General features: G+C 46.3%; 1 protein-coding gene across 3 annotated transcripts in view; it reads left to right on the top strand.

Moving 5' to 3' along the window:
• The window catches only part of RNF157 (ring finger protein 157), a 73,421-nt gene that overhangs the window by 39,764 nt on the left and 6,254 nt on the right, over positions 1–27,403 (top strand). For 2 of the 3 annotated variants that reach the window (XM_026456784.1, XM_026456786.1), the window contains exons 3-18: positions 4,449–4,537; positions 10,447–10,593; positions 11,035–11,152; positions 11,661–11,727; positions 12,649–12,692; positions 14,024–14,071; positions 16,232–16,303; positions 16,846–17,005; positions 17,201–17,313; positions 19,641–19,879; positions 20,715–20,823; positions 22,556–22,667; positions 23,142–23,314; positions 23,560–23,625; positions 24,726–24,774; positions 26,588–26,698. In XM_026456784.1, coding sequence (XP_026312569.1) covers positions 4,449–4,537; positions 10,447–10,593; positions 11,035–11,152; positions 11,661–11,727; positions 12,649–12,692; positions 14,024–14,071; positions 16,232–16,303; positions 16,846–17,005; positions 17,201–17,313; positions 19,641–19,879; positions 20,715–20,823; positions 22,556–22,667; positions 23,142–23,314; positions 23,560–23,625; positions 24,726–24,774; positions 26,588–26,698 — 1,717 coding nt within the window. Of the gene's footprint in view, positions 1–2,432; positions 2,499–4,448; positions 4,538–10,446; positions 10,594–11,034; positions 11,153–11,660; positions 11,728–12,648; positions 12,693–14,023; positions 14,072–16,231; positions 16,304–16,845; positions 17,006–17,200; positions 17,314–19,640; positions 19,880–20,714; positions 20,824–22,555; positions 22,668–23,141; positions 23,315–23,559; positions 23,626–24,725; positions 24,775–26,587; positions 26,699–27,403 lie in introns of all 3 variants that reach the window. The other variant, XM_026456785.1, reaches the window with a different exon arrangement.

The raw sequence follows: 27,403 nt of genomic DNA, 5'->3' as shown, positions 1-27,403 counted from the left end.
GCCAGAAACCACAGGGCCATAAAGAGGAAGTCACAGCCCTGGCTTAGGCAGCTCCCAGGTCTGGGGTTCCCGAAGGGCCACAGCTCTTCTTTCCTCTTTGCCCACAACATGACAAGCAAGGAGCATGTTTCAGTTCTGTTTGTGTTACAGCAATTTTAGTCCCACCATTCCATGGGTCCAAAATTCTCATCCTGCAACCAGGAAGAATGAGATACACAGACAAATGTAGGGTGAGCAAGATGAAGAGGAGCCTTATTGAGCGATAGAACAGCTCATACCCGCAGTGGGTAGGTCCTTTCCACAACCAGGGTGTCCTGACAAGTGTCCTAGCATAGAGACCCTGGAGTGGGAAGCTCTTTTCTGCAGGAAGGTCATCCTGTCTTCTCTGCAGCTCTCAGCCGAGAGGAGGCCCTGGAGTGCAGAGCTCCTCTCGGCAGCTGGTCTTATGGACATCTCTGAAGCTGTCAGCAGAGAGGGGGCACTGGAGTAGGTTGCTCCTCTCTGCAGCTGATGGTCCCAACCTCTGCCCTGTTCTGGCTGAGCCTGGGGCTGTTATGGGCCTCAGAGGGGAGGAAGTGCAAGTAGACTGGTCCCTGGGCAGCCATGGGCAGGCCTAGGAAAGGCACCACAAGTTCCCACTCTGGTGGGCAGGACTGGCAGCCAGGGCCCCAGCCTTCACGCCCTCCCTGAAGGCCAGCACCAGGCTGCCCTCAGCGCCCCCACCTTCCCCATGCTCATCAGTGCCCAAAGTCTGGAAGGGGCTGAGGCAGCAGGGGGCTGGGGCTGGCTTGTCAGTGCTACCCCGAGCATGTGCACTCCCAGCCTGACTGTGACAGCACCTGGGCTTGGCCCCACATTGCTCTAAGATCAGAGCCAGCACCAACAGCAGACAGAAGCCAGGCGGCAGGAGCAGGCACTTCTGAGCCTGCTGGGATGGGGTGGGGAGTGCTTTTCCATGTCTCCAAGAGCTTATGGAGGCCCAGGTCCACAGCCCTGACTTGGATGGCTGCAGCCCCAGGCGGGGCTGCTGCCTGTTCCCGGCTTCCACCAGCTCTATGGAGCATGCAGCCTCTACAGCACCCCCTTGCAGCCTAGGGCAGGGGCTCCAAGTCCTCACTGGGCCCGGGCCGGTGTCCGGGGCAGGGTGACATCGCCATGAGCTCTGCCTGTTGCCCAGGCGCTTCAGGGGTAGCCAGGGGCAGAGTGGATCCGGGGCCTGGGCCTCGGCTGGGTCATCTGGCCAGGAGTGTCAGACTCAGTAGTCACCCCAGTGTGGGGCAGACCTGGGGACGCAGCCCCGGACGGGCTGCACAGAGCTTCCTCCTGAGGCACAGGAACCTGGCACCCTCGGCAGAGTGGGCACAATGGCTGCACCAATGGCCAGGTGCCCAAAGCGGAAGCTGCTCCCACTTCCTGTCCGGGGCCCCTGAAGCACAGCCCCAGCTCTGTGCCCAGGCCTGACCTTGGCGCTCCATGTGCAAGCGGGGCACTGCCCAAGGCCCAGCTCCTTCTTGAGGCTCCTCTCTGCCCTATCGCACTGCTCTTCTGCCACACTGCTCCTCTGCTGGCAGGCAACCCGGCCAGCCCCATGGGGTGGCCTCCAGGGTGGCAAGCTGTGGAGGGGCTGTTGGGCTGCTCCCTGCAACCTCCCTGCAGCGGCCATTGTGATGGCATTGGCTGCTCCAGACGGCCCACCACTGTCATCAATAGTAAGCACTCAATAAATGGTAATTTTTGAAAGGAAGATAACTAAGAAATTTAGAGAGTAATGGTAGGCAAAATCGATTTACAGAAGAATGGGAGACAACTCTAAGAGCAGAATAATATTTTCTTCAATTTGCCTCTGATCCTGCTGTCCCCTCTATCTTCTCTGTCATCTCTGAATTTGCAGATTTCATTTATCCTTTAAGATCCCAGATCAGCTACCACCTCCTCCATGAAGCCTTCAGATTACCTCAGCCAGAAATGATCACTTCCTTTATATTTGCCTTTTGTGGCAAAAAATACTAATATGTTTAATCTCTTTAATATTACAATTACTATGTCAGCTGCCTTATAATGCAGCTTCCTGAAAGAGCAGGGCCTTATCTTCTTGGTTTTCAGTCTCTCCTTATTCCTAGGATGGAGTGTTGCATGTAGATTCTGATTGCATGAATGAAAGGCCAGCAAGGCACAAACTTTGGTAGGTAGCAGCCCACGAACAAGGTTCTCCTGAACAGATTGGACGTTGTTGTCTTGTGCGTGTGTGTGTATAGGGAGAGCCTAAAGTGTAGGGGTGGATTTATTAACATTTGAACTCATTGATACCTTTCCTTAAGAGCCAGATAGCTTATGTTTCATTGCCACAGTTATCAAATATAATATTCAAAATGGAGGATGAAGAGTGCCAGGATTTTTTTTCTTTCTTTTTATTTTTCTCTCTTTTGTGGCAGGGGGTGGCTACGGAGGAGAAAGAGTAAAGAATAAGGGGAAAGATGCATCTTTTATTTGAAATGCAGGTAGGAGTTATGGATAATGCCCAAGTACCTGTACAAATGAAAATGATTAACTTTGCTACTCCAGAAAAAAATTTTAATCCCAAAGTCATTTATTTTGGCTTTAGAATAGACTAGCGTTTGTGTCGGATTTTCCTGCCTAATTACTTTTTGCTTAAGCTTATTTAAAAATTGTTTTAAATTCCTTTAGTATGACAGCCTAGGAAAGTTGGGGGAGGAGAAACAGGCCACAGATGGGATCTGAGCTAGAATTTCAGTTTTCCCATGTCAAGGCCTCCTGATGCACTGCTTGCAGGAGGGCAAAGTTGGAGTCAGCTTTGTGGAAAACAGTTTGGCAAAATAATTTTTAAAGTCTTAAAAATATGCTTACTCTTTGATCCAGTAATTCCACTTCTAGGAATTTGTCCTAAGGAAATAATCAAACAAGCATGCAGAAGTATAGAGACAAGGATATTCACCACAACATTTATAGCTGCGAAAAAAAGTAAAACCAACATAAAGTATTGAATCATATGGAATTGATTAAAGTATGCTGTTATCTGCACATGTTATCAAAATTATAGACTTTAAAAATGTTTGTCACATCTTTTTAGGTGAAAAAGAAACTGCAAAATAGTGTGTTCAGTTTGAAACAACACATGGATATAGAGGTGGATGGATGGATAGATGGACGGATGGAGATACATATTCCGAAGTGTTAATTTTGGTATTGCTGAATAGTAAAATTAGGGATAGTTTTGTACTTTTTTGTGTTTTTCAAATTTTCTGCTTAAACATGCATTACTTTGTAATTAGAAAAAACTATCATTTTTTAAAGAATATATGGTTAATATATCAACGAAAAGGTAAATTACTAAATAATGCCCACAAAGTAGGTAATCTGAATGCAAATAATTTCTATTGAGTATAAGAGTCACATTCATACATGTGAATTATAAGCAATCATACTGCGTACATAAAGTCAGATGCACCTTGACTATGGTTTAACTATATTGTTTCCCAAGTGAAATACCCATATTCAGTAAAAACCTGTGAAGGCACAATTTGATTATAACTTGGATGTCCTGTTTTGTGATACCACAGTATGGAGGCAGACTTTTCTTGAGCCAAGAGAACCACAGTTTTGCAAAGCTGCAGAGACCAGTAGGTTTTTTGGGAATTATATGTTAAAACATTTGATTGCCTAAATAACATTTTAAAAATACTGGGAACATTTGAAATCATTCTTGATCCTCAGAAGGCAATTCCCAGTGAAATTTTTGGCTGTTTCCCCTTTGTTTATCTCTTTACTATCAACAACTCAGAACTTCATATCCAAAGGTCTAAACAGGCAAATGGGGAGAAAGTGGATGGTAAATGATGAAGACAATCATAAACCTTTGGTGACCCCAGAATAACTCTTGGCTGATGTGTTAACTCTGCTTTATATGATCAGCTGCAGGGGAAATTTGTTCTTTACTGTTTGCAAACTTCAGCTCTGTACACATGATGGGGTTCTCTTTTATTTGCAGTCCCTAAATTCCTGGGATACCATATGGCCTCACCGAAGGAAAGGGCTTGCAGGTCTGGCTCCCTGTCGTCTGAGGTCAGATGGAAAAGCCTTTTGTGATTAACTCGGCCACAGTGTGTCCTTTGGTATTTGGAATTTCAGTGGTTTTTTATTAATTCTCCAAGTTTTGAACACTGACCCAAATAAGCTTCATATAATGGAAAAAGAAGATAAATCTAGCTCTTTGGGCCCCAAATTGAATCCCATTTTCCCACTAGCTGTAACCTTGAGCAGGTTGACTCAGTATGTCGGAATTTCAGTTTCCTCACTTAATTAGGAGAGTTGTGCCTTCCTGCCTCACCTCTTAGGCCTATTCTTGGTGAACTGTAAAGCCTTGTAACAGCGAGGGACAGCTGTGGGTCTTTATAAACACACCACCTTCTCCTACTTTGTTTCTGACACAGTTCCCTTACGCCGCCCCACCTCCCCAAGAACCTGTGAAGACTCTGAGAAGCCTGGTCAATATCCGAAAGGACACGCTGAGGCTCGTCAAGTAAGTTCCCAGAGGCTGGGGCCAGGTCCCAGGCACCTTCCTCTGGGGAGGTTGGGGGCTGGAGTACAGACTTCCCAAGGAACTCACACAGCAGTTTCTGGCAGCCCCAGAGCCTGCTTCTCCAGGCCTCAGACAGGAGTGCAGGCACTTCTTTCTGCTGATATCAGACCATCCACCCCTATGCTGTTCAGCACTGGATGCAATGGACTGTGTTTGTGAAGAACTTTCACTTGCCTAGAAATGCTCAGTATCCTTATTTTATGGATATTTTTTAAAAGGGAAGAAGAATTATTAAGGGAAAGTGGGAATTTTTGCAGCTACTCCAACAAGCCAATGTAAAAATGGGAAATTTGAACTTAGAATATCAAATCCTTTATCTTATTGCTATATTTTCTTTTTCTTCTTTATTCCCTATCTCATGTGTCTGTTCTCTAAGGAACTCAGTGCCGTTGGTTGGTTGTTTAATCCTCATCATCAATGTTAATTATCGTCATTTGCCTTCTTGGTGCCATCCTCGAGACAGTGTAATTTTTAATCTGGTACATTCCTACCGCCTGCCACCCCTAGACAGTATGTCTACCAAGGCTCTCTGATTCCCTGGTGAAAAACTTTGGTTAGAGCAAATCAAGGTCCCGGATTTTTCTGAATAGGCAAGAAAGATGACTCAGACCATCTCAGGCTTGTATAGATCAGCCTTATTAGCATTATGATGTTTTTGTCTGATATAGATATAGATATAGATATAGATACACATATGTTGAGACAGAGTCTCGTTTTTTTGTTTGTTTGTTTGTTTGTTTGAGACAGGGTCTCACTCTTGTTGCCCAGGCTGGAGTGCAATGGCACAATCTCGGCTCACCGCACCCTACGCCTCCCAGGTTCAAGCGATTCTTCTGCCTCATCCTCCTAAGTAGCTGGGATTACAGGCATGCACCGCCATGCCTGGTTAATTTTGTAATTTTAGTAGAGACGGTGTTTCTCCATGTTGGTCAGGCTGATCTCAAACTCCCGACCTCAGGTGATCCACCTGTCTCGGCTTCCCAAAGTGCTGGGATTAAAGGCATGAGCCACCGCCCAGAGTCTCACTTTGTCACCCAGGCTGCAGTACAGTGGCGCAATCTCAGCTCACTGCAGCCTTGACTTCCTGGGCTCAAGCAGTCCTTCCAGCCCTAAGTAACCACTAATCTATTTTCAGTCTCTCTCTCTTAATTTTTTATATTTTATTTGTCCCTGAAGTTTCTACTGGTTCCCCAGCTATGCTTCTCTCCACCCCAGGGTCATCTCTGGGGAGGAGAAAGCCAAGGAGGTACCTGTCTGCTGAACAGTCCCCCCGCCTGACCCAGGGGAGTTCATCCAGCAGCAGAGCAGACTAACGAGGCCTCTGGGGCCTGCCAGTTGCCAGCTACTTTGTCCACTTGGTTTCTCTCATCACATATGGCACATTCATACATTTGATGGAGACCATTCAAGGGCCTGAGCTACTGCAAGGTCATGGCCTCTGCCGTGGCAGCCTGGCTGCAGCTCTAGAATAGGATGAAGCAGCTGTCTTGCGCTAAAAGAACCAGACTTGGAAGCAGCAGAGCAATTTGCTTCCCAGGTCCACAGATGCTTGCTTGAATGAGTGTCTGAGCTTCAGGTTTTTTTTTTTTTTTTTTTTTTTTTTTTGAGATGGCGTCTCGCTCTGTGGCCCAGGCTGGAGTGCAGTGGCCGGATCTCAGCTCACTGCAAGCTCCGCCTCCCGGGTTTACGCCATTCTCCTGCCTCAGCCTCCCGAGTAGCTGGGACTACAGGCGCCCGCCACCTCGCCTGGCTAATTTTTTGTATTTTTTAGTAGAGACGGGGTTTCACCGTGTTAGCCAGGATGGTCTCGATCTCCCGACCTCGTGATCCGCCTGTCTCGGCCTCCCAAAGTGCTGGGATTACAGGCTTGAGCCACCGTGCCCGGCCCAGGTTTTTTTTTTATCTGTAAAATGGTGATAATCAACTTTACCTTTCATGGTGGTTGTCAAAATTAAGGTAACAGAAGGGAAAACACCTGGTGTTCAATAAATGTTAACTTGAAGGGTGTTCTTTGTTTTGTTTTTCTGTGATTATGGGAATAAATTCTGATTCTCAGATTTCCAGGTAAAGATGGAGGACTGAACACCTACTTTTGCTTCCTCTGAAAACCCCATCAAGTAATTATAAACATGTATTTAAAAGGCATAAATCTGGCCGGGCACAATGGCTCATGCCTGTAATCCCAGCACTTTGGGAGACCAAGGCGGGCGGATCACCTGAAGTCAGGAGTCAAAGACCAGCCTGGCCAACATGGTAAAACCCCGTCTCTACTACAAATACAAAAATTAGCCAGACATGGTGGCATGCACCTGTAGTCCCAGCTGCTCCAGAGGCTGAAGCAGGAGAATTGCTTAAACCCAGGAGGCAGAGGTTGCAGTAAGCCAAGATTGTTCCACTGCACTCCACTCTGGGTGAGAGTGAGACTCCATCTAAAAAATAAAAAATAAGGCCGGGTGCGGTGGCTCATGTCTGTAATCCCAGCACTTTGGGAGGCCAAGGTGGGCAGATCACAAGGTCAGGAAATCGAGACCATCCTGGCTAACACGGTGAAACCCCGTCTCCACTAAAATTACAAAAAATTAGCCAGGCATGGTGGCAGGCGCCTGTAGTCCCAGCTACTCGGGAGGCTGAGGCAGGAGAATGGCGTGAACCCAGGAGACGGAGGTTGCAATGAGGCGAGATTGTGCCACTGCACTCCAGCCTGGGCGACAGAGAGTGACTCTGTCTCAATAAAATAAATTAATTAATTAAATAAAATAAAAATAAAAAAATTTTAAAAAGGCATAAATCTGTAAGTATTTGGAGAATGGGAAGAGAGCAGCAGCAACAAAATTTTAGAAGCTGGAAGCACAGGCCGGGCGCGGTGGCTCAAGCCTGTAATCCCAGCACTTTGGGAGGCCGAGACAGGCGGATCATGAGGTCAGGAGATCGAGACCATCCTGGCTAACACGGTGAAACCCTGTCTCTACTAAAAAATACAAAAAAACTAGCTGGGCGAGGTGGCGAGCGCCTGTAGTCCAAGCTACTCGGGAGGCTGAGGCAGGAGAATGGCGTGAACCCGGGGCGGGGCGGAGCTTGCAGTAAGCTGAGATCCAGCCACTGCACTCCAGCCTGGGCCACAGAGCAAGACTCTGTCTCAAAAAAAAAAAAAAAAGAAAGGAAGCTGGAAGCACATAGTGAATATTAAATGACTTAGTAGACCCAGGATATCAGAATCCTGAACTAGCAGAAAGAAAAGCTGAGAATCACCCAATTTATACTGTGGTATTATCCCCCAAGGGGTTCAGAAATTAGCAGTGCCAGGTCCCTCTAGAAGTTGAGGTGGGAGGCTAAAATGAGGATTGGTAGAAAGTCTGCCCTCAAGGTAGGCAGATCCCCTCCCTTGTACCACACAGCCAGAACTACGTTACTACAGCCTGGCCAAAGGCAGGCAGATGACTGTCCCTGGAAAGGTAAAAACAAAGAATCTCTGGACAAGAGAGACCCAGGCACAGCTAACGGCCAGTACTAAAAACAGGCTAACCAGCCTGGGCAATATAGCAAAGCCCTGTCTCTGCAAGAAATACAAAAATTAACCAAGCATGGTAGTGCACACCTGTAGTCCCAGCTACTTGGGAGGCTGAAGTGGGAGGATCACCTGAGCCCAGGGAGGTTGAGGCTGCAATGAGTCACAATCACACCACTGCACTCCAGCCTGGGCAAGAGTGAGACCCTGGCTCAAAACAAAACAGGGGGTGAGTGGATCCTGGCAAACGGGGTGTTGAGCCCTCCAGCTGCCTCTCCACTCTGCCCCTAGAATGCTGGCAGCCAGGCCTTTGTCAAGAGAGAGAAAAACTGTTTTCTGGAAATTGGACCTGCCTGGATAGGAAAACCTAGGAGACTAGAGTTGGAGGTTCCTCAGCAGATCCAGATCAGCCCACAGTGAAGCCCGGGATCCCCAAGTCCTGCTGTGCACTCAGAGCTCTAATCAGCAGTTTAAATATCTTAAATACAAGCAGACAGCCACAGATTCTTAGATGTGTAAGGAATGCCTATAATAGGAAAGACAGTAGCAAAACAAACCAACATTTTAAAACAGCCTAACTAGGCCGGGTGTGGTGGCTCACACATTTAATCCCAGAACTTTGGGAGTCCAAAACAGGAGGATCGCTTAAGCCCAGGAGTTTGAGACCAGCCTGGGCAACATAGACCCCATCTCTTTGTAAAATAATAATAAAGTAAAAAAAAAATCTAATTGGAAACAAAAGCTATGCAGGAAGAAGAAAACTTCATTAATAGTCTCAAAGACATGAGAGAAGATATCTTTTTCTTTCATGGACACAATGACACAAAGTTTATGAAACCAAAAAAATTGCTTTTAGAAATTAAAACAAGGAGCATAAACGAAAATTTCAATAGAATTATAGGAAGAAAACTTGAAATATTCTAGAAAGCAGAGCAAAACTCCAGAGAGAAGGAAAATAGAAGAAGAAAGATACAAGTAATAGAGCACCCATTTAGAAAGTCTGACATCCAACTAACGGGTTCTACAGAGAACAGAGGATATAAAAGGAAGGAAATCATCAGTGACATAGAATTTAAGAAAATTTCTCAGAAGCAGAGGGTACAAGTTTCTAAATGGAAAGGACCACCAAGTGCCCACACAGTGGATGAGAAAGAGGACTGTCTATAAGCTTTCAGAAGAAGGATCAGCAGTTGGAACGACTTCAGACTTCTTGGGAACAACGCTGGGAGGTGAAAAATAAGGCAGCGAAAAGGCTTTCAGTGTCTTTTAGAAATTATTTATAATCTAGAATACTTTGCTCAGCCAAACTTTGAATGAAGTGTGAATGTTAAATAAAAGCTCTCAAAAGTTTATTTCCCAACACACCCTTTTTCAGGAAGCTGGTAGAACACATGCTCCACCGATATGAAAGAATAACCCAAGACAGAGGAAGACTTGAGGTACAGGAAACATGAGCTTCTACAGGAGGACAGAGGCAAAAGGGACCCACCAGGATGATGGAGGGGGAGAGATTCCAGGGTGGCAGCTGGGAGCCAGGTGCAGAGGGCCAAGTACAGATGGGAGCGAGTCCAAGGGACCTCCTCAATAAGATGAAATGAATAGACCACTTGGTGCATCTGAACGTCTTGAGAGATTTAGACAGCCCCAGAGAGCTGGGGTTGGAATTTGTGATGAGTATATAGAAAACTGTGCAACTGGGAAAAAAAAAAAAAGGGTGAGCACTAACTAAGAAAAAGTTAGACAAAAAAAAATAATCATAGATTATATGTTTATATAATCACAGTAATACAGACACAAATGTACTGGACTATTATAATAAAATTATGATGTAGCTATACTGTGGGGATGGGGGAGTTCCTATATGGAGCAGAATGAATAAAGCGAAAGAAATCCTTGTTTCCATAGGAGGAAATCCATAGATAGTGCCTGAAACTGAAAAATCAAGAAGTAGTAACCCAAGTATATTTCTTAGAAACGTGGGTAAATGCCAAAATGATCACTAAAAGGGGTGTCCTCTGAAGAGAAGGAAAGGGAAGAAGTAAGGCCTGCTATTTTTTGCCTTGAAGAAACTATTTAAACTACGTGATTAATAACTTTTATTAAAATAAAAACAAAACTGCCAAATGCACAATGGTGTAGTGGTAGCACTATGAAACATCAGAAGTAACCTGAGTGCCCAGCAATATTGGTCATGAAGCACTCTGTGATCATTCAGAATGAAGAGTTAGACCTATGCTTACGATCACTCAGAGAAGCCCACAATATAATGCTAAATTTTTTTTAAAAGGTAAATTTTAAAATATTGATATGCTACCCTGCAAATGCTGAGTCTCTGGTTTTCTAGATGTGCTGAGGAAGTGAAGAGCCCTGGAGAAGAGGCCAGCAAAGCTAAAGTCCACTACAATGTTGAGTTCACCTTTGACACAGATGCTCGGGTAGCCATCACCATCTATTACCAGGCCACGGAAGAGTTCCAGAATGGTATTGCCAGGTAAGATCAGGAGACCAGGTGAGCCACTTCCTTCCCAGATGGGTAGAGTCCATGTCTTATCCACTCAGCAAAGGTGGAAAACATTCTTTTTCTGCAGCCAGATGAGATCTGGTTCCTGAATAGATTTTCTTCTACAAAGCCCTATCCTTTACCTTTTCCCTTCAAGTTGTGCCATCTTGGTATAGTGGCAAATGGTGGTATAGTCCTTCAGGTCCTTAACATGCTGTTAAAAATCTAGTAAGCTACCTTTCTTTGGATGTGTGGGTTGAATAGAAAAGTTCAACGTTGCCAAGCAAGAGCAAAGGAAATGGATTATAAAGGACTCTTTCTTCTCTTCGCTAGAGCCTGTTGATAATTGAGAACAGGCATGAGCAGAGGAAGTTGTCAGATCCATTTGTGCCAGATACTGATTTTTGCTTTACCTCCCACTTGTATCAATAGCTACATTCCCAAAGACAACAGCCTCCAGTCGGAGACTGTGCACTACAAGCGAGGAGTGTGTCAGCAGTTCTGCCTGCCCTCCCACACCGTGGATCCCTCCGAGTGGGCCGAAGAGGAGGTGAGCTACCTTTGGGGAGGGGTTCCCACATCGACTCAGAAGGGCCTAGGGGCTACTTAGGACTCCGGCCAACAGCAAAGGGGCTGCTCAGACACTTGAAGGCCATGCTTACCTTTCAGTCTTGTGACTTCATCATGTCCTTTTAAAGCTCTGCTTATTTTGCATCAAGGATATACCTGACTTTGTTAATTTTTCCATTCCCTAGGAATGGAAATAGCCCATTAGCATTGGATACTTTGAGAAAGCTATGCTCAAAGAAAAAAAAAAAAAAAAAACCTGTAGGTTAGAAGGCCATATTTACATCCGTGAGATTTTTAAAAAGAAACTGATGGCCCTCATTTAACAAACTTGGGTAATTAACAAGGCTGACGAGGAGCCTTGTTAATGAGGAGCAGAAATGAGATTAATGCTTGACAGTATCACCCTTTCTGAGATTAACTGTGCTATCTAAATGTGTTAAGTCCTCTTTTTTTGTTGTTTTGTTTTCTTTCCTTTTCTTTCCCTTCAGCTTGGCTTTGATCTGGACAGAGAAGTTTACCCTCTAGTGGTACATGCCGTGGTGGATGAAGGAGACGGTAGGGGCGATTTCTGTCCTCTTTGGCTGTGCACACTGTTCTTTTGTGGCATATTCCTGGAAGCAGCTGTGGCCCCAGAACAACATGCCTTCTTTGTGGGTGTTTGTGACTGTGAGTCAGGCAGTCTCTGCATCCTCTCACATCTGTGACTCCAAGCTCCTGGGCGGATGTGAAAAGTGTGGGTTTGGCTGGGCACAGTGGCTCACACATGTAATCCCAGCAGTTTGGGAGGCTGAGGCAGGTTTGGATCACCTGAGGTCAGGAGTTCAAGACCAGCCTGGGCAACATGGTGAAACCCTTTCTCTATTAAAACTACAAAAATCAGCTGGGCATGGCAGTGTGCACCTGTAATCTCAATTACTTGGGAGGCTGAGGCAGGAGAATGGTTTGAACCCAGGAGGTGGAGGTTGCAGTGAGCTGAGATTGCGCCACTGCACTCCAGCCTGGGTGACAGAGTGAGACTCAGTCTCAAAAAATGTGGGTTAGCTGGGTGTGGTGGCCCATCCCTGTAATACTAGCACTTTGGGAGGCTGAGGCAGGCAGATCACCTGAGGTCAGGAGTTCGAGACCAGCCTGGCCAACGTAGTGAAACCCCATTTCTACTAAAAATACAGAAAATTAGCCAGGCATGGTGGCTCATGTCTGTAATCCCAGATACTTGGGAGGCTGAGGCAGGAGAATCACTGGAACCTGGGAGGTGGAGGCCACAGTGAGCCAAGATCATGCCACCGCACTCCAGCCTGGGCAACAGAGCCAGACTTTGTCTCAAAAAAAAAAAAAAAAGTGAGGGTTATATAACATGCCCGTTCTAGGGACAGACTGGCACATTTGGGTTGCCAGATTGCAGGGAATTGGGGAAGGTCATGGGCATCCAGGTGTGCTGTTTGGGCTTCTTCACTCACATGCCTTTGTTTCTTTCAGAGTATTTTGGCCATTGCCATATACTGCTGGGTACTTTTGAGAAGGTGAGTGACTTTAGAGGCCCTCGCTTTATTCCCTTTAGCCCTTTCTTTCATGTGAGACACATGTAACCCCTGTTTGCTGGGTCCCTGAGCTCAGTGGGTCTGGCTTTAGAGGCTATGATGGTGATAGAACATCGCTTTGGGGGCTATGCTTGGGTGTAGGTCTAGCCCTGCCGTTACGTTGCTACAGGACCTTCGAATCCTTAGGCCTCAGTCTCCTTAAAATGAAAGGGTTAGACTGAGTCAGACACGGTAGCTCACACCTGTAATCCCAGCACTTTGGGAGGCCAAGGTGGGTGGATCACTTGAGGCCAGGAGTTCAAGGCTAGCCTGGGAAACATGGCAAAACCCCACCTCTGTTAAAAATATAAAAATTAGCCAGGCGTGGTGGCGGGCACCTGTAATCCCAGCTACTCAGGAGGCTGAGGCAGGAGAATTGCTTGAACCTGGGAGGCGGAGGTTGCAGTGAGCTGAGATGGCGCCACTGTACTCCAGCCTGGGCGATAAAGTGAGGCTGTGTCTCAAAAAAAGAGAAAAAGAAAGAAAGGGCTACACTGGATAGTTGTAAGACCTTTAAAGAATCAGGATTGTGTAATTCTACTCTGAGAGCGTCCAGAACATGTGTGCAGTAGTCCCCCTTATCCTCAGGAGATACGTTCCAAGACCCCCAGTGGATGTCTGAAACTGCAGATCGTACAGAACCCTCATATACACTATGGTTTTTCGTATACTTCATCCATACCTATGATAAAGTTTCATTCATAAATTAGACAAAGTAAGAGATTAAGAATAATAGTAAACTAAAACAATTATAACTATAAGGTAATAAAAGTCTGGGGCCGGGTGCGGTGGCTCAAGCCTGTAATCCAGCACTTTGGGAGGCCGAGACGGGCGGATCACGAGGTCAGGAGATCGAGACCATCCTGGCTAACACGGTGAAACCCCGTCTCTACTAAAAATACAAAAACTAGCCGGGCGAGGTGGCGGGCGCCTGTAGTCCCAGCTACTTGGGAGGCTGAGGCAGGAGAATGGCATAAATCCGGGAGGCGGAGCTTGCAGTGAGCTGAGATCCAGCCACTGCACTCCAGCCCGGGCGACAGAGCGAGACTCCGCCTCAAAAAGAAAAAAAAAAAAGTCTGAAAGTCATCTTTCTCTCTCAAAATATCTTATTGTATGTAATATTTTCAGACAGTGGTTGATGGTGGGTAACTGAAACCGTGGAAAATGAAACTGCAGATAAGGGAGGGTGACTGTAACTGGGAGATGTAACAGAAGAATACCTGGAGCTTTATTACCCTCCCTTCCTTGTCATAACTTTCATATTTTCATTCCAGCACACAGATGGAACTTTCTGTGTCAAGCCCCTCAAACAGAAACAAGTAGTAAGTATTTGAAGACCACAGACTGTCAGTGTTAGGGTCCTTCCTTCCTTTTATTCTTTCCTTTCTTCTTCTCTCTCCCTCTTTTTTTTTTTTTTTGTTTTTGTTTTTGTTTTACTTTTTGCTAAGTCTCTCCTTTTCTTTTTCTTCTTTTTTTTTAATCAAAGAAGAAAAGAAAAAAAGGGAGTGCTTTTGAATGTTACAAGCTATTACAAACGACTTGGGTGGCCTGAAAGGAATGCTGATTTTTGATGTCTTCATTGTTCCAGAAGTGTTGGTGTTGAGGGAGTCTTTATCTGAGTAAAGGACTTGAGAAATGAAAGAACAAGATTTATTTCCCAACACTGGGTTTAGGGAGAACTCTTTTTATTTAAAATGCCAGAGTGAGCAATATTTCAAGTGAAAGGATAAGCATTAGGGTCCAATTTAGGGTAATTAGAGTCATTGGCTGAATGTATCCATTCCTTTTCTAAAATTCAAAGTTGGCCATTCTTCCTCTTGCAGAATGATCAGCACCTTGTGCATATGTCTGCTAGAAGTCCCAGCCCCTGCCATGTGCCAGCACTTTTCTTTCCACTCTTATAGAGGTAGGAGGAGACATCATTGGAAGGAGAGAGAGTGGTGCCAGTGGCATTGGCAAGGGAGGGTGGGTGAGGGGTAGGTCATCTCAAGGAGGGTGTAGAGCAGCTGGGTAGGAGGCAGGGCTGGGCTTCGTCAAGATGCAAAGAAAAGCCTCCCTGCAGATGGGTGATAGATACCTGAAATTCTATACTATCCATTCTTTTAGGTTAATTATTTGCCTCTCTTTTAATGAAGTCAGTAATAAGACTATCTTAGTATAAATTAGTTTTCCAATATAATCACTACATGAAAACAAGTTTTAAGAGCAGATGAGTAAACAGATCCTGAGTCCAGGGCACTACCTGGGCAGGCCAGGCCTTGGTGAGTTGCCTCATGGGGGAAGGCCTGGTTCTCCAGGAGGCCTAGATGGGATGGAAAGGTTCGTGTAGCTAGAGGAAAATGGTTTGTTCATTTTCCTCTTGTTAGATTGGCATTAGCAACAGACTGTCAAACTGGAGAGTGGGATATAAAATCAGAGACAGGCTATGTCTTAGAGGAAGGGATGGCTAAGAAACAGAGGTGAGGCAGAAGAGCGTGCTCCTAAAAGTAAATGGGGCAGGGCCAACTTAGGCACTGACATGGGCCAGGTGAGTGGGAGTGGGATTGGGCCTTGGTAGTTGGGGTTTTAAGAAACAGGGCTGGCTGGGCTTGGTGGCTCATCCCTCTAATCCTAGCACTTTGGGAGGCTGAGGCAGGTGGATCACTTGAGGTCAGGAGTTTGAGACCAGCCTGGCCAACATGGTAAAACCCCATCTCTACCACAAAATACAAAAATTAGCCAAGCGTGGTGGTGCATGCCTGTAACCCTAGCTACACAGGAGGCTGAGACAGGAGAATCGCTTGAACCCAGGAGGCGGAGGTTGCAGTGAGCCAAGATGGTGCCACTGCACTCCAGCCTGGATGACAGAGCAAGACCCTGTCTCAAAAAAAAAAAGAAAGAAAGAAAGAAGGAAGGAAGGAAGGAAAGAAGGAAAGAAAGAAAGAAACAGGGCCAAGTGGTGTAATTTTGCTGCATGTTGGGGATGGGGTGGCTTCATGGTGTGGGGTACACACCATTAGCCTCTCCCTCAAGATCTTGCTATTGCCCTTTGCATTCATATTTTCCCTTCCCATCTTTTTCCTTGCCAATTTCTTCTTCTTTTTCTCTTTTCTATTCCTTTATTTTTATAATGTCTGAACTCAAATTGGATTACATAGCAAATGCCTGTGTTTTAATGCATACCCTTCCATCCTTTTTCTAGTCTATGCCTTCTTAATTGTCTATAATAGTAAGCTGCAGTGCAAATATTATTATTTTATTTGTGAACTTTTGTGTTCCCTATTGCATATAATGATGGGTGAATTAAATATTTGATTTTCTTTCTCCTCTCAAATAGAAAACATGAGTAAATAAAAGCATCCTTTACTTATCTAGGCCTTTGATTTTTTTTCATGATGAATCAGTAGTCCTTGGTTACCAAAAGAGGTAAGAGGGGAGGGAGTTCCCACTCTAGTCTCTCGGTAGAGACAGCCTGTCCTTGAACCTTTCTATTTGCTGTTCAGGTAGACGGGGTCAGCTACCTCCTTCAGGAGATCTATGGAATTGAAAACAAGTACAACACACAAGATTGTAAGGTAAGTTTTATCCAAAATTCTGAAGGTACTCTTTCCAGGAGGCCAAGTGAGAAATGACAAGCCAGCGTCCAGGAATTTAGCATGCCAAACTCTGAAATCAGTTAGGTCTTAGAAGGGTATTTTCTCATTCCTCATTTCAGATCCTTATGCTTTTACCACTTGGGAAATGAGAAAAGTAGGCTGGTTTGGCTTTGTTCTGCCACAGAGCTCTGTCCAACTAGGTTTCCACCAGGTTCCTTTCTTTGCTCCTTTTCCTTTATCTGTGTGGTCCCCTAGGTCCCTTCAGCTGAGACTTGAGAGGCCTAGCTCCGAGCCTCATAGGAGCTCGAGTGGTTAGTCTCGTCCTCTCAATTTTAGATAAACACTTCCCAGAAGCAGTGAAGCTAAGTGTGTGGACGCACTGGGTAAACGACAAAGTCCAATGTCAATGCAGATTTTGTTCTTATTACTTATCCTAGCTCTTCAGCCACACGGCCTTGTCTGTAAAGTATGGGACAGGAAGGGCTTTGTGACATTGGCTAAATTGCTTTCTCCTCGACCAGGTGGCTGAAGACGAAGTGAGTGATAACAGTGCCGAGTGTGTGGTGTGTCTCTCGGATGTCCGGGACACCTTGATTCTGCCCTGTCGCCACCTCTGCCTCTGTAACACCTGTGCAGACACCCTGCGCTACCAGGCCAACAACTGCCCCATCTGCCGACTGCGTAAGCCCCAGAGCGGCAGGGGGACTGGTGGGTGGGAGAGAGGACAAGAGGACATTTATATAACACTGAAGCATGTGCTGCTGCTGGATCTGACAAACAGATGCGTGCTGGGAGGGATCATGGTTTCTGTCTGGGCTCTTGTTCATCCTTAATCCTGCATCAGGATGTCCTGATTGCCTGTTTTCTTCTTCACAGCCTTCCGGGCACTGCTTCAGATCCGAGCCATGAGGAAAAAATTGGGCCCTTTGTCCCCAACCAGCTTTAACCCCATCATCTCATCCCAGACATCTGATTCTGAAGAGCATTCAGTAAGTTGGGCTCGGAACCACGGCCCCTCTGAAGCAAATGCCTCATTGGCTTTTTTAAACCTTTCATGCTTTTCTATGTGGCATTGCAGCAAGGAATTAGACCTGGGCATGCTGCAGTATTTAGCAGCCCAGCTGAGAGCATGCGTTACAACCAAATTATTACTGTGGAAAATTGAGCACTGGTCATGAAAACCTCCCTTTTCCTCTTTGGGAACTTGGTGTCCAGTTAATATTTACCACTCCTAGAGCCATCTGCTTGCAGTTTCACTCCAGCGAGGTTCAACTCCAACTCCCTCAGGCAGAAACAATGGGATGATTATTTTGGATTTAAATACAATTTATTATCTTTATTCAAATCCTCAAAGAAAGTAACTGTTTTTCTTTATCCTGTTTTGTGGCCTCAGTGCCTGAGATAAAGTGACCTCAGTTTCCTAGTGTAAGTGCTGATATTAGAGTGAAACCTCAAAGCTTTGCAGTTAAAGAAGAGCAGATACTGTCTTTCTTTAGATTAATGCGCTGCTGGGAGAGATGATTATTCAGTGAATGGTATTGGGGTAATTAGTTAGCTATTCCAAGAGGAAAAATCAGTTTAGCACTTTACTCCTTACCAAATAAATTCCAGCTGGAGTAACTAATTAACTATATTAAAAGCATCAAACCAAACAAACATTACAGCAAACCAAACAAAACAAAACATTCAAAACCTAGAATAAATTGGCTGGGCGCGGTGGTTCATGTCTATAATCCCAGCACTTTGGGAGGCCGAGGTGGGCGGATCACAAGGTCAGGAGATCGAGACCATCCTGGTTAACATGGTGAGACCCTGTCTCTACTAAAAAAAAAAATACAAAAAATTAGCTGGGTGTGGTGGCAAGCACCTATAGTTCCACCTATTCGGGAGGCTGAGGCAGGAGAATGGCCTGAACCCGGGAGGCGGAGCTTGCAATGGGCGGAAATTGCGCCACTGCACTCCATCCAGCCTGGGTGATAGAGCGAGACTCCGTCTCAAACAAACAAACAAACAAACAAAAAACCTAGAATAAATTATAGACCATTATTTAGTTGACTTTGGATTGGAAAGGATTCTCTAAGCTTGAAAGCAAGAGCCATACATTTTACTACCTAAAAAGTTTAGCACGTCAGAGGTCTAAAAGGTGACCAAAATTAAAAGTTAGACAACAAATAGTGGTTTTTTAAAAAAGTATTTACAATGTATGTATCAGAGGAAAAGCTAATGTCTTTGCCATAGTTCATATCGAATAATACAGTAGATTAATGGGCAAAGGGCATAAACAAAACATACTCAACATAGAGTGTTTTTAAAAGTTCAGCCACATTAAAAATCAATGATATACAAATATGAGAATACCGTTTTCCAACTTTCAAATTTTAAAAACTTTTTTTTTTAGTGATTCTCCCTGCTTTCGGGGAAGCAGTCAGAATAGGTCTTCTGTCTTACTTATAGGAGTGTAACTAGAAAAGGCACTGAAAGAAACAAAACAGCGGAAAACAGCAGTATATATCAAGAGCCTTAAAAACATTTATACCTCATCATCTAAGAGCTAATAATTTAATAACAAGAAGATAATTTGAAAAAAAGGCATTCAAGGATGTTCATCAAAACTTGTTTACAATAGGATGTGCTAGACACAACTAGATACACAGCCCTAGGAGAATAGTTAGAAAACTTAGGGGATCTATAAGAAGGGGGGGACATATATGAAGAGGCTTCAGAAACGAAGGAAAATATTTATGTTCTGGCCAGGCATGGTGGTTCACATCTGTAATCCTAGCATTTTGGGAGGCCAAGGCAGGAGGATCAGTTGAGACCAGGAATTCAAGACTAGCCTGGGCAACATAGTGAGATCTCATCTCTATTTTTTTAAAAAGAGGAAAGTATAATAAAATAAGCCGAATATAAAATTGTTATTTACAGATTGATCAAAACTGTGTAAATAGTACACAGAAAAAAATGGGAAGAAGAGACACCAGAATGCTAATAAAAGTAACTTTGGTGATTTGATTACTGGTGATTTTTTTTCCTAAATTTTTTCCTAATAATGTATTTTCCAAATTTCCTGTAATTAACATGTTTCCATTATAATCAGAAAAAAAAATAGAGATTATTACGAAAAAGCTTACCAATAAGCAGGATCTACAATGTGTCGTTCTTTGATATTTTATCTCTGCCTCTAGTACAGTTGTTCTTACCAGACCCCCCAAGAACAGATATGAAACATTATTTTCAGTGTAGAGTAAGTAGCATAATCATGTCATAAAACAAAAAGGACCTAATTGATTTTTTAACCTGTCTCTGATTCCCCTAGTCCTCAGAGAATATTCCACCAGGCTATGAAGTAGTATCTCTTCTGGAGGCCCTCAACGGGCCCCTCACCCCGTCTCCAGCAGTTCCTCCACTTCACGTGCTTGGAGATGGCCACCTCTCAGGAATGCTCCCTTCGTATGGCAGTGATGGCCACCTGCCCCCCGTCAGGACGATCTCGCCTCTTGACCGCCTGTCTGACTGCAGCAGCCAGGGACTCAAACTCAAAAAGAGTCTCTCCAAGTGAGTAGCCAGTGCTCCACAGTATTGCCCCCAGAATCCATGATGAGATGTTTCAACCCTCCTTGGTGCTGGCCCACATCCTGGGGCCTTAGGGCAGAGTAACCCTCTGGGCTGTTCCCAGAGCTGCCTGTGGGAAGGTTATCCCATCCGTTAAGAGATGAAAATAGGATGGTATATAGGCACTTAGGAAAATTCTGATGAGACAAATCTCTTATGTATTCTTTTTGTTTTCAAGGATAGGGGATGGGATATAGGGAAGAGGACATTGAACACTGTGGATAGGGCTATCCAGGCCCCTGGGAGCACTGCTTAGTCCAAAGACTGAAGGAACCTTGTGATCCATATCTCTTAAACATCTAAATCCAGCTAGGTACAAATCATGACAAGGTTTCTGTGGCAGAGTAAAGCAGAGGGTATTTTACAGATGAAAATATTGAGACCCTATAAACGGCAGTGGTTTTTCCCAAGTTTAGATAGCAAGTCATCAAAGGAGCTAAAGGTAAAACTTAGCGCTTCCGACACCCAAAAGAGGTCTACATCCCTCCCTGGTTCTCTTTTCTACCTCCCTAGTCCTACTTAAGATTTGGGTTTTGAGCCAGGCAAGTTAGCCCAGACCTCCTCAGCTACTCAGGAGGCTGTACTCCTCCTCTGTTAAAGACGTCAACAAGAGGATCGCTGAAGCCCAGGACTCTGAGTCCAGCCTGAGAAACATAATGAGACCCTGTCTCAAAAAATAAACAAAAAGATTTGGGTTTTCCCCTCAGCTCCCCTTGCAGTATGTACTGTTCTTTAAATGGACGTTGGATATAGCTGTTTTTCCACTGGACTCCTATAGATCCATTTCCCAAAACTCTTCCGTGCTGCATGAAGAGGAAGATGAGCGTTCCTGCAGTGAGTCGGAGACACAGCTCTCTCAGAGACCATCAGCTCAGCATCTTGGAGAGGTAATTGACATTCCTCTCCTCTTCTTGGGTGTTGAACTCCAGGGACTTTCCTCCTACCTGCATGCCTCATCAGGTCCCTCTGCTCTCATTCACTTATCAAACACCTTTTCAATGCCCTCTGAGGCAGTGGCAAAGATTTCACTGGATTCATGCATTCATCAGCATATGCAGCCTGTGTTATTTGCCAGGCACTGTGCTGTATGCTGAGTATAGTAGCTGGGACACAACAAAAGTCCCTGTCCTTGTAACATATTCTTGCTAGCTGGGGTGAGGGTGGGGGACACAAAAGACAATAAGTAAAAAAAAATACACGTGTGCCAGATGGGGCTGTGGATCAGCGTGTGTGACATGTGGGAAGGGAGTGTCACAACTGGAAGTGGGGGCTGCCATTCTTATAAAGCGGTCCACGAGCCGAGACCAAGGGAAGTGTGAGAGCTAGCTATGCAGATACACGAGGAGAGAGGGCCCTAGGCCTGGGAACAGCAAGGAGAAAGCCCTGAGGGTAGTTGGGGGGTGCCAGGAGGCCCACGTGGAGGAATGGAAGAGAAGGCTGGAATTTTCTACTCTGTGTGTCCCACAGAGACCTCACGTAACAAAGGTTTATGCAGCTTCTCTCTGTAGGGCACTGAGCTAGGTAGAGTGGGGCATAGGAAGGTAAGTAAAGTGGTCCCTGCCCTTAGGTGCTCAGGTCTGGTTGGGACAGGACATATACGTGGGAATAGCATGTGCCTGGCACGTCACTGTTGCTCAGTAAGTATGTGTTAAATGACTGAGTAAACTTTATAGAAAAGCAGTGTGCCCAAAACAGACAATAAATTGCTGTGTCAGAGATGGACAAGATCATTGTAAGTGGAGGAAATCAGAAAATGTGTTACGGAGGAGTAGCATTTTAGCTAAACCTTGAAGTTTTTTAGACATGAAAATGGTGAGAGAAACATCCATGTGGAGAGGACGGTGCATGCAAAGGCACAGAGCAGGAAGTCGGGGCTCGGAGCAAGCCAGGGGCACGGTGAGCACTTCGTTTCCCAAAGGCCCACCTGACCGCAGCATGCAGCCTGGACTAGACAGGAGACAGACCCAGCCAGGAAAGGGCTTCGGTAGCCCAGGCAAGAAGGACTGCCTGAACTAAGACAAAAGAGAAGCGCCTGGAGGAAAAGGAAGGGATTATGGAGACACAGTTCATAGAACTTTGCATCTGCCTCGGATGTGCACCCAGATGCCTGGCAGATGGGGGCTGGGATCGGAGATGGGGGCGTGGGAGGAGCAGCAGGCTGGGGAGCAAGGTGGTGTTTGTATCAGAAAGCAGCTGGGCAGGAGTTAACTGGGGTCCATGTGGAGATACCCTGCAGGCAGGACGGCCTCTGCTGTCTTTGTATGCTTTTGCCTCAAGGAAAGCTGATCATAATCCTGGGGAAACCTGGGGTGTCCCCATGTCACAGCTGCGGGGTGACCTGTGTCACCTGAGCTGCATCTTTGTATGGCCGCAGCAGATGCTGTGCCCTGGGCAGGAGGTATTGACTGAAGTGTGCGCCTCCCCTGGGAGGCAGTCATTCCAGGCTTGGGCTGAGAAGTGAGGACGGAAGAGAGAAGCTGCGGCCTCTGCATGCCACTCAGTCCCTCCCAGTGTCGCCTTTCCTCCTCATCTCTACCCAGACCTCCGCCCTGACCCCTTCCTCCAGCACAGGTGACTCGCACTTGCTCCATGTCCTGTTTTGTCCCCCACACCCTCCAGGAATGTGGTGTGACTCCAGAAAGTGAGAATCTCACCTTGTCGTCATCTGGAGCTATTGACCAGTCGTCTTGTACAGGGACGCCTCTGTCGTCCACTATTTCCTCCCCAGAAGGTACATGAGGAGCAGGGAGTGGCTGCATGTCTTTCCCCCTTACCCAGCCCACAGTGTCCTGGTGTTTCCTCTGGGAAGGGACATGGAAGTGGCAAGCTAATACCTGGACTGCATGACAAGTAGGCCCTGGCTTGAGAGGGAAGAGGACTTGCTTTCCTACCATGGGTTAGCGGGCTTGCCTGTAGCTAGCGGGGTTTGGGTTCTCTCAGCCCCAGTCCTGCTGTCATGAGGTTTCCTTTAGTATGATGACAGGGAAAAGCAAATGTCTTGTCCCCAAGGCTAAGTTCTGAGCTCTAAAATATAAAGGAGCAAAATTTTGGAAAACCGTAAACCTAAAACCACTTTTAGGGGAGGGCAAGATAAGGCCACTTCACTCCTCACTGCCTGAGTGCAGGGAGAGGGCTCTGCTCCCCAGAAAGCTTGCAGAAGCCCTGCCTGACCTCCAGGCTCCTTCCCCATCCCCTGTCTCCAAAGGCCCTGCCAGCAGCAGCTTGGCCCAGTCTGTCATGTCCATGGCATCCTCCCAGATCAGCACCGACACCGTCTCCTCCATGTCTGGCTCCTACGTCGCCCCTGGCACTGAAGAGGAGGGAGAGGCTCTCCCTTCCCCCCAGTCTGCCAGCAGAGCCCCCTCGGAAGAAGGAGAGGTAAGGGAAGGGACGGGAACTGCCCTGGCTTCTCTGTTCTTTGCATACATGTCCAAAGTAGCATAACCAAAGGTCTGCCATGCATGGCTGCAAAGCGTCCCAAAATGCCAGGAGTGCCACAGAAAACAAGGCATTCCCTTAGGTCTGACCCTCCTATTTGACACCAATTTTGTACTGAAGAAGGTTTGGGTTTGCTGTCACGAGAGCTTGATGGAAGAGCCTGTAAAAACTGTGCTCTTCTGCAGGGGCTGCCAGCGGAGTCTCCAGACAGCAACTTTGCTGGCCTCCCAGCTGGAGAGCAGGATGCAGAGGTAATCCCAACAGCACGGAGTGGTGCCCCTTCGCATAGCCAGAGGAGTGCTGGCCTTGGCTGGGGATGCCAGTAAGGACCAGGGCCGGGAGGCTTTGCTGACAAAGCCTTCCTAGGGGACATGCCTAGATCAGTGAGAAGTAGAATGTGGGTGGAGATGAGAGCAGCTGCACCAGGGCCTGTGGACTGTCCAGTGAGTGAGGCCACCGGTTCCCAGGGTCACTGCTGTGGAGTGAGTTCAAGAGGGAACTTTTCTTGCCAGCCCCTGGCCTTAAGAATGGATTGTCCGTCATTCCACTAGTATTTACATGGGGGACTGTGTCACAGGTGCTCATTGGTGCTGGGGCAATACAGACCTATACAGATGTGTGTGGCGAGGTTTCTGCCTATCCCCACCCACTGCCGCCATCTAGGAGCCCAGTCTAGCAGGCAGACAGGACCGCAGTTCAGTGTGAGACGTGCCCTGACCGTGGTGTGCTGTGGAACGCCGGCTCACAGGGAGAGGTCTAGAACTCCTCTTGAGCCAGCTACTCTCAATGGAGGATCTGGATGGGGTTTGGGATCTTAAGGAATTTCTCAAAGTCTTATGATCTCACAATTTGCTCTTTCATTTAGTAACTTTTACTTCTACCTTAGAGAAACGGTATCAATTTGCCGGGCGTGGTGGCACATGCCTGTAATCCCAGCTACTAGGGAGGCTGAGGCAGGAGAATCACTTGCACCTGGGAGGTGGAGGTTGTGGTGAGCCGAGATCATGCCATTGTACTCTAGCCTGGGCAACAAGAGCGAAACTCCGTCTCAAAAAAAAAAAAACAAGAGAAACAGTATCAGCTAAACTATTAACAAGGGTGTTCCTGACAGACCCTTCTGAGCATATATGGGTAATGTGGCTTGGATCTAATCCCTATAGGCAGATGGTGCCTGACCAAGCAAAATCTGCCTCTACTCAGCCTCTCAGGCATATTAAACACAGATGGAAATATATGCTGTTAATGTAGGCCCTGGAGTTAGATACCATTAGGATGATTAGTTCTGTCTTCAGCCAATCAGTTTACTCATTTTGCCACTTTATAGACTCACAGGGCCTTCCTTCTGTCCTAGGGAAATGATGTTATGGAGGAAGAGGATGGATCACCCACGCAGGAGGATGGTAAAAGATCTGGTCCTTTACTTCCTTTAGTTATCTTTCTTTCCTGGGTCTTCTTTAAGGGGTAAAGAAAAGGGTACTGGTATGACTTGGTGGCACTGCTCAGTTGTGTGGGACTGTTAAGGGAAAGGTCGTCTTCTTAGTGGTACATCAAAGCAAGCAGAGCATTGATGACCTCTGTGACCTCCTCAGCTCTTTCTGGGTCTCAGAGCCATGGATGTCAGGTGCAGGTGCTGCAGGAGATACATACAGGTCTATATTTACCTTAAGTAGATTCGGAAGCTCTCCAAAGCAGCTCCCATCATCAGCCTCCCTGCTGCAGGTTTTCAGTGGAGCCCCACAGAGCTCTCCTGGCAGTCTCAGTGGTGAACAGCAGTAGCCGTTTCTTCCACTGTGGGGAAGAGGACTATTTGGCAGCTGGTCAGGTCTTGCTTTAGTTGGGAAAATGGTCGAGGTTACTGTAAAAGAGGACTCTCAGGAGCCAGCAGACATATTAAAGGCGTGGTCAAGGAAACAGGTCCAAGTTTCTTCAGGAGCTCAGCTTAGGCAAGTATTTTAAAGGCTATTGTAATGATCTTCCTTTACCATAATTCAGGCCTCAGTTATCTTCAGTTGGAAGAATGTTGTTTCCAGTAAGGCTAGAAGAGAAGGAATGGCCCACAGAGCAAGGACATAGGAGGAAGAAGGTGGGCAGGAAAGTCTCCCACAAGCAGGGAACACCACGTGTTCCAGGAGCCAGACTCTTCCTCCTGCTGCTCTGAGGCACCTCCCTTAGGGGCGCCTCCAGAGCACACATATGCCCGGCCTGGATGCAGAAGCACCAGCAGATGTCATCCTATTGCTTCTGCTTTAGCGCTGGCCATCGCTTGGGAAGTGTTGGAGGTGTGCATGTGGACATGACAGCTCCCGCCTGGCCAAGGAGCTTGAAGGAGAAGGTGGCCACCAAGGCTGCCTCCGTCAGCTCTTGCACCCCAGCCCAAGGGGGTTTGGAGTGTCACCAACTCAGTTGATGACTTCAGTGCTTGAGGCTCTAGAGTTACCCCTTGTGATTATTTCTCCCGTAGAATATTTGCTTCTAAGAAGTACAGTGTGGCCAGGTTGTTTCCCCTGACATTCCCTAGCCCGTGGAATATATTTGTTTTATTCTCTCTGTTTTCACTGACAAAAAAAGAGGGGAGCTTGATTTTAAAGAAAGACACCTTTTAAAACTTTTCCCTTCCCTTCTTACATGTCTGTAGATTTCTGGTTAGCCACTTAAAACACACCGAAAATAACAACTGAGGTCTCGTAAGAAAGGAAATCATAATTTTGTGAATGTAGTCATTTGATATGCAAAATTATGGACCCTAAGACCTTTCGTTGTTGTTTCATGTACTTACTTTGCAGAGCCATGTGGTCATAAACAAACCCAGCTCGCACCCAAGGCAGATGCAGGCATGAGCAGGATGACCTCCTCACTGGCCCTCCCTAGCTTCTGCCGGTTGGTTGCAGCCTCACTAGCCTGGCCTCTGCCCAGCTCTGCTCGCTCTGGTGTTCTCTGTTGAGCCTGTGTCCCACAGCCCTCCTCAGTGATCTGATTGTTAGGGAACAGCAGACGGAAAGGGCTCTAGGGAAACAGCAGGATAACGTGAGAACATAGACATGCCCACACAATGTGATTCCTTTCTTGTCCACTCTTTACCCACTAAATTATTGTCTTTTTTTAACATATCATTTGATTGTTTTTGGTCTCCATCCTTAAGATTTTTATTTTAAGGACAGCAATGCAGAGAAAAACACAGCTAGCACCTCTCTAACTGCATTAACTCCATTACAGGCCAGAGGACGTGCGCATTTCTAGGTATGGAGTGTGACAATAACAATGACTTTGACATCGCAAGCGTGAAAGCACTGGACAATAAGCTGTGCTCTGAGGTCTGCTTACCTGGTGAGTGGCAGTCTGCTGAACATGAACTTGGTGGGAGACGATCCCTGTGCTCTTACCCCTGCTCTCACCCTGGTACACCATCTCCTGCCCTGCAGTTCCTGCCAAGAAGGCCTGGGGTGTGCTAGTGCTGGAGACCAGTTGCTGAAAGGAAGTAAGAAGGCCTGGGAGAGTCCTTGAGCTTTTTGCAATGAGCCAGCCTTGCTCTGAGTGAGAATATTAGGATAGGAAGAAAGAAGCAAAACCTATGATTTGGCCTAACCACTCTCCACCCCACATCACGGCCTTGCAGGTGCCGTGTCAGGTGGCCTGGTCTTGTTTTCATCAATAGGAAGTTTGAGCAGACAGACCCCACCTCTCTACGAAGGTCTTGGAAGGATTGCCTGAACCCTTTAAAAGTGAAGCCGTAGCTCCTCAGAAGAAAAGTGTTTCAGCTAGGATCAGAGAGGAATGTGAAAGTCAGCATTTTAGAGGCTAGGGAATAGCTCTGTGATCCAGTGAGCTTTGGGTTACCAGTTGCATTGTACATACTACTGGATTTGTATCCCAATGGAGAGGTCAAGTTAGGGCTCCTTTATGCTCCCTGGAGCTGTAACTTCACAGGTGATCAGGTTGTCAGTGTGCCCCTTATTCCTCCTTATGATGCTAAACCGAGTCTAGCTAATGTCTTACACAGGATCAGGTTAATCACACTTTGAGCACCAAGTG

This window comes from Piliocolobus tephrosceles, chromosome 16, assembly GCF_002776525.5.
Source record: "Piliocolobus tephrosceles isolate RC106 chromosome 16, ASM277652v3, whole genome shotgun sequence".
Lineage (NCBI taxonomy): Eukaryota > Metazoa > Chordata > Mammalia > Primates > Cercopithecidae > Piliocolobus > Piliocolobus tephrosceles.
The sequence above is the reverse complement of the archived record's forward strand: the minus strand, read 5'-3'. Positions and strand labels throughout refer to the sequence as shown.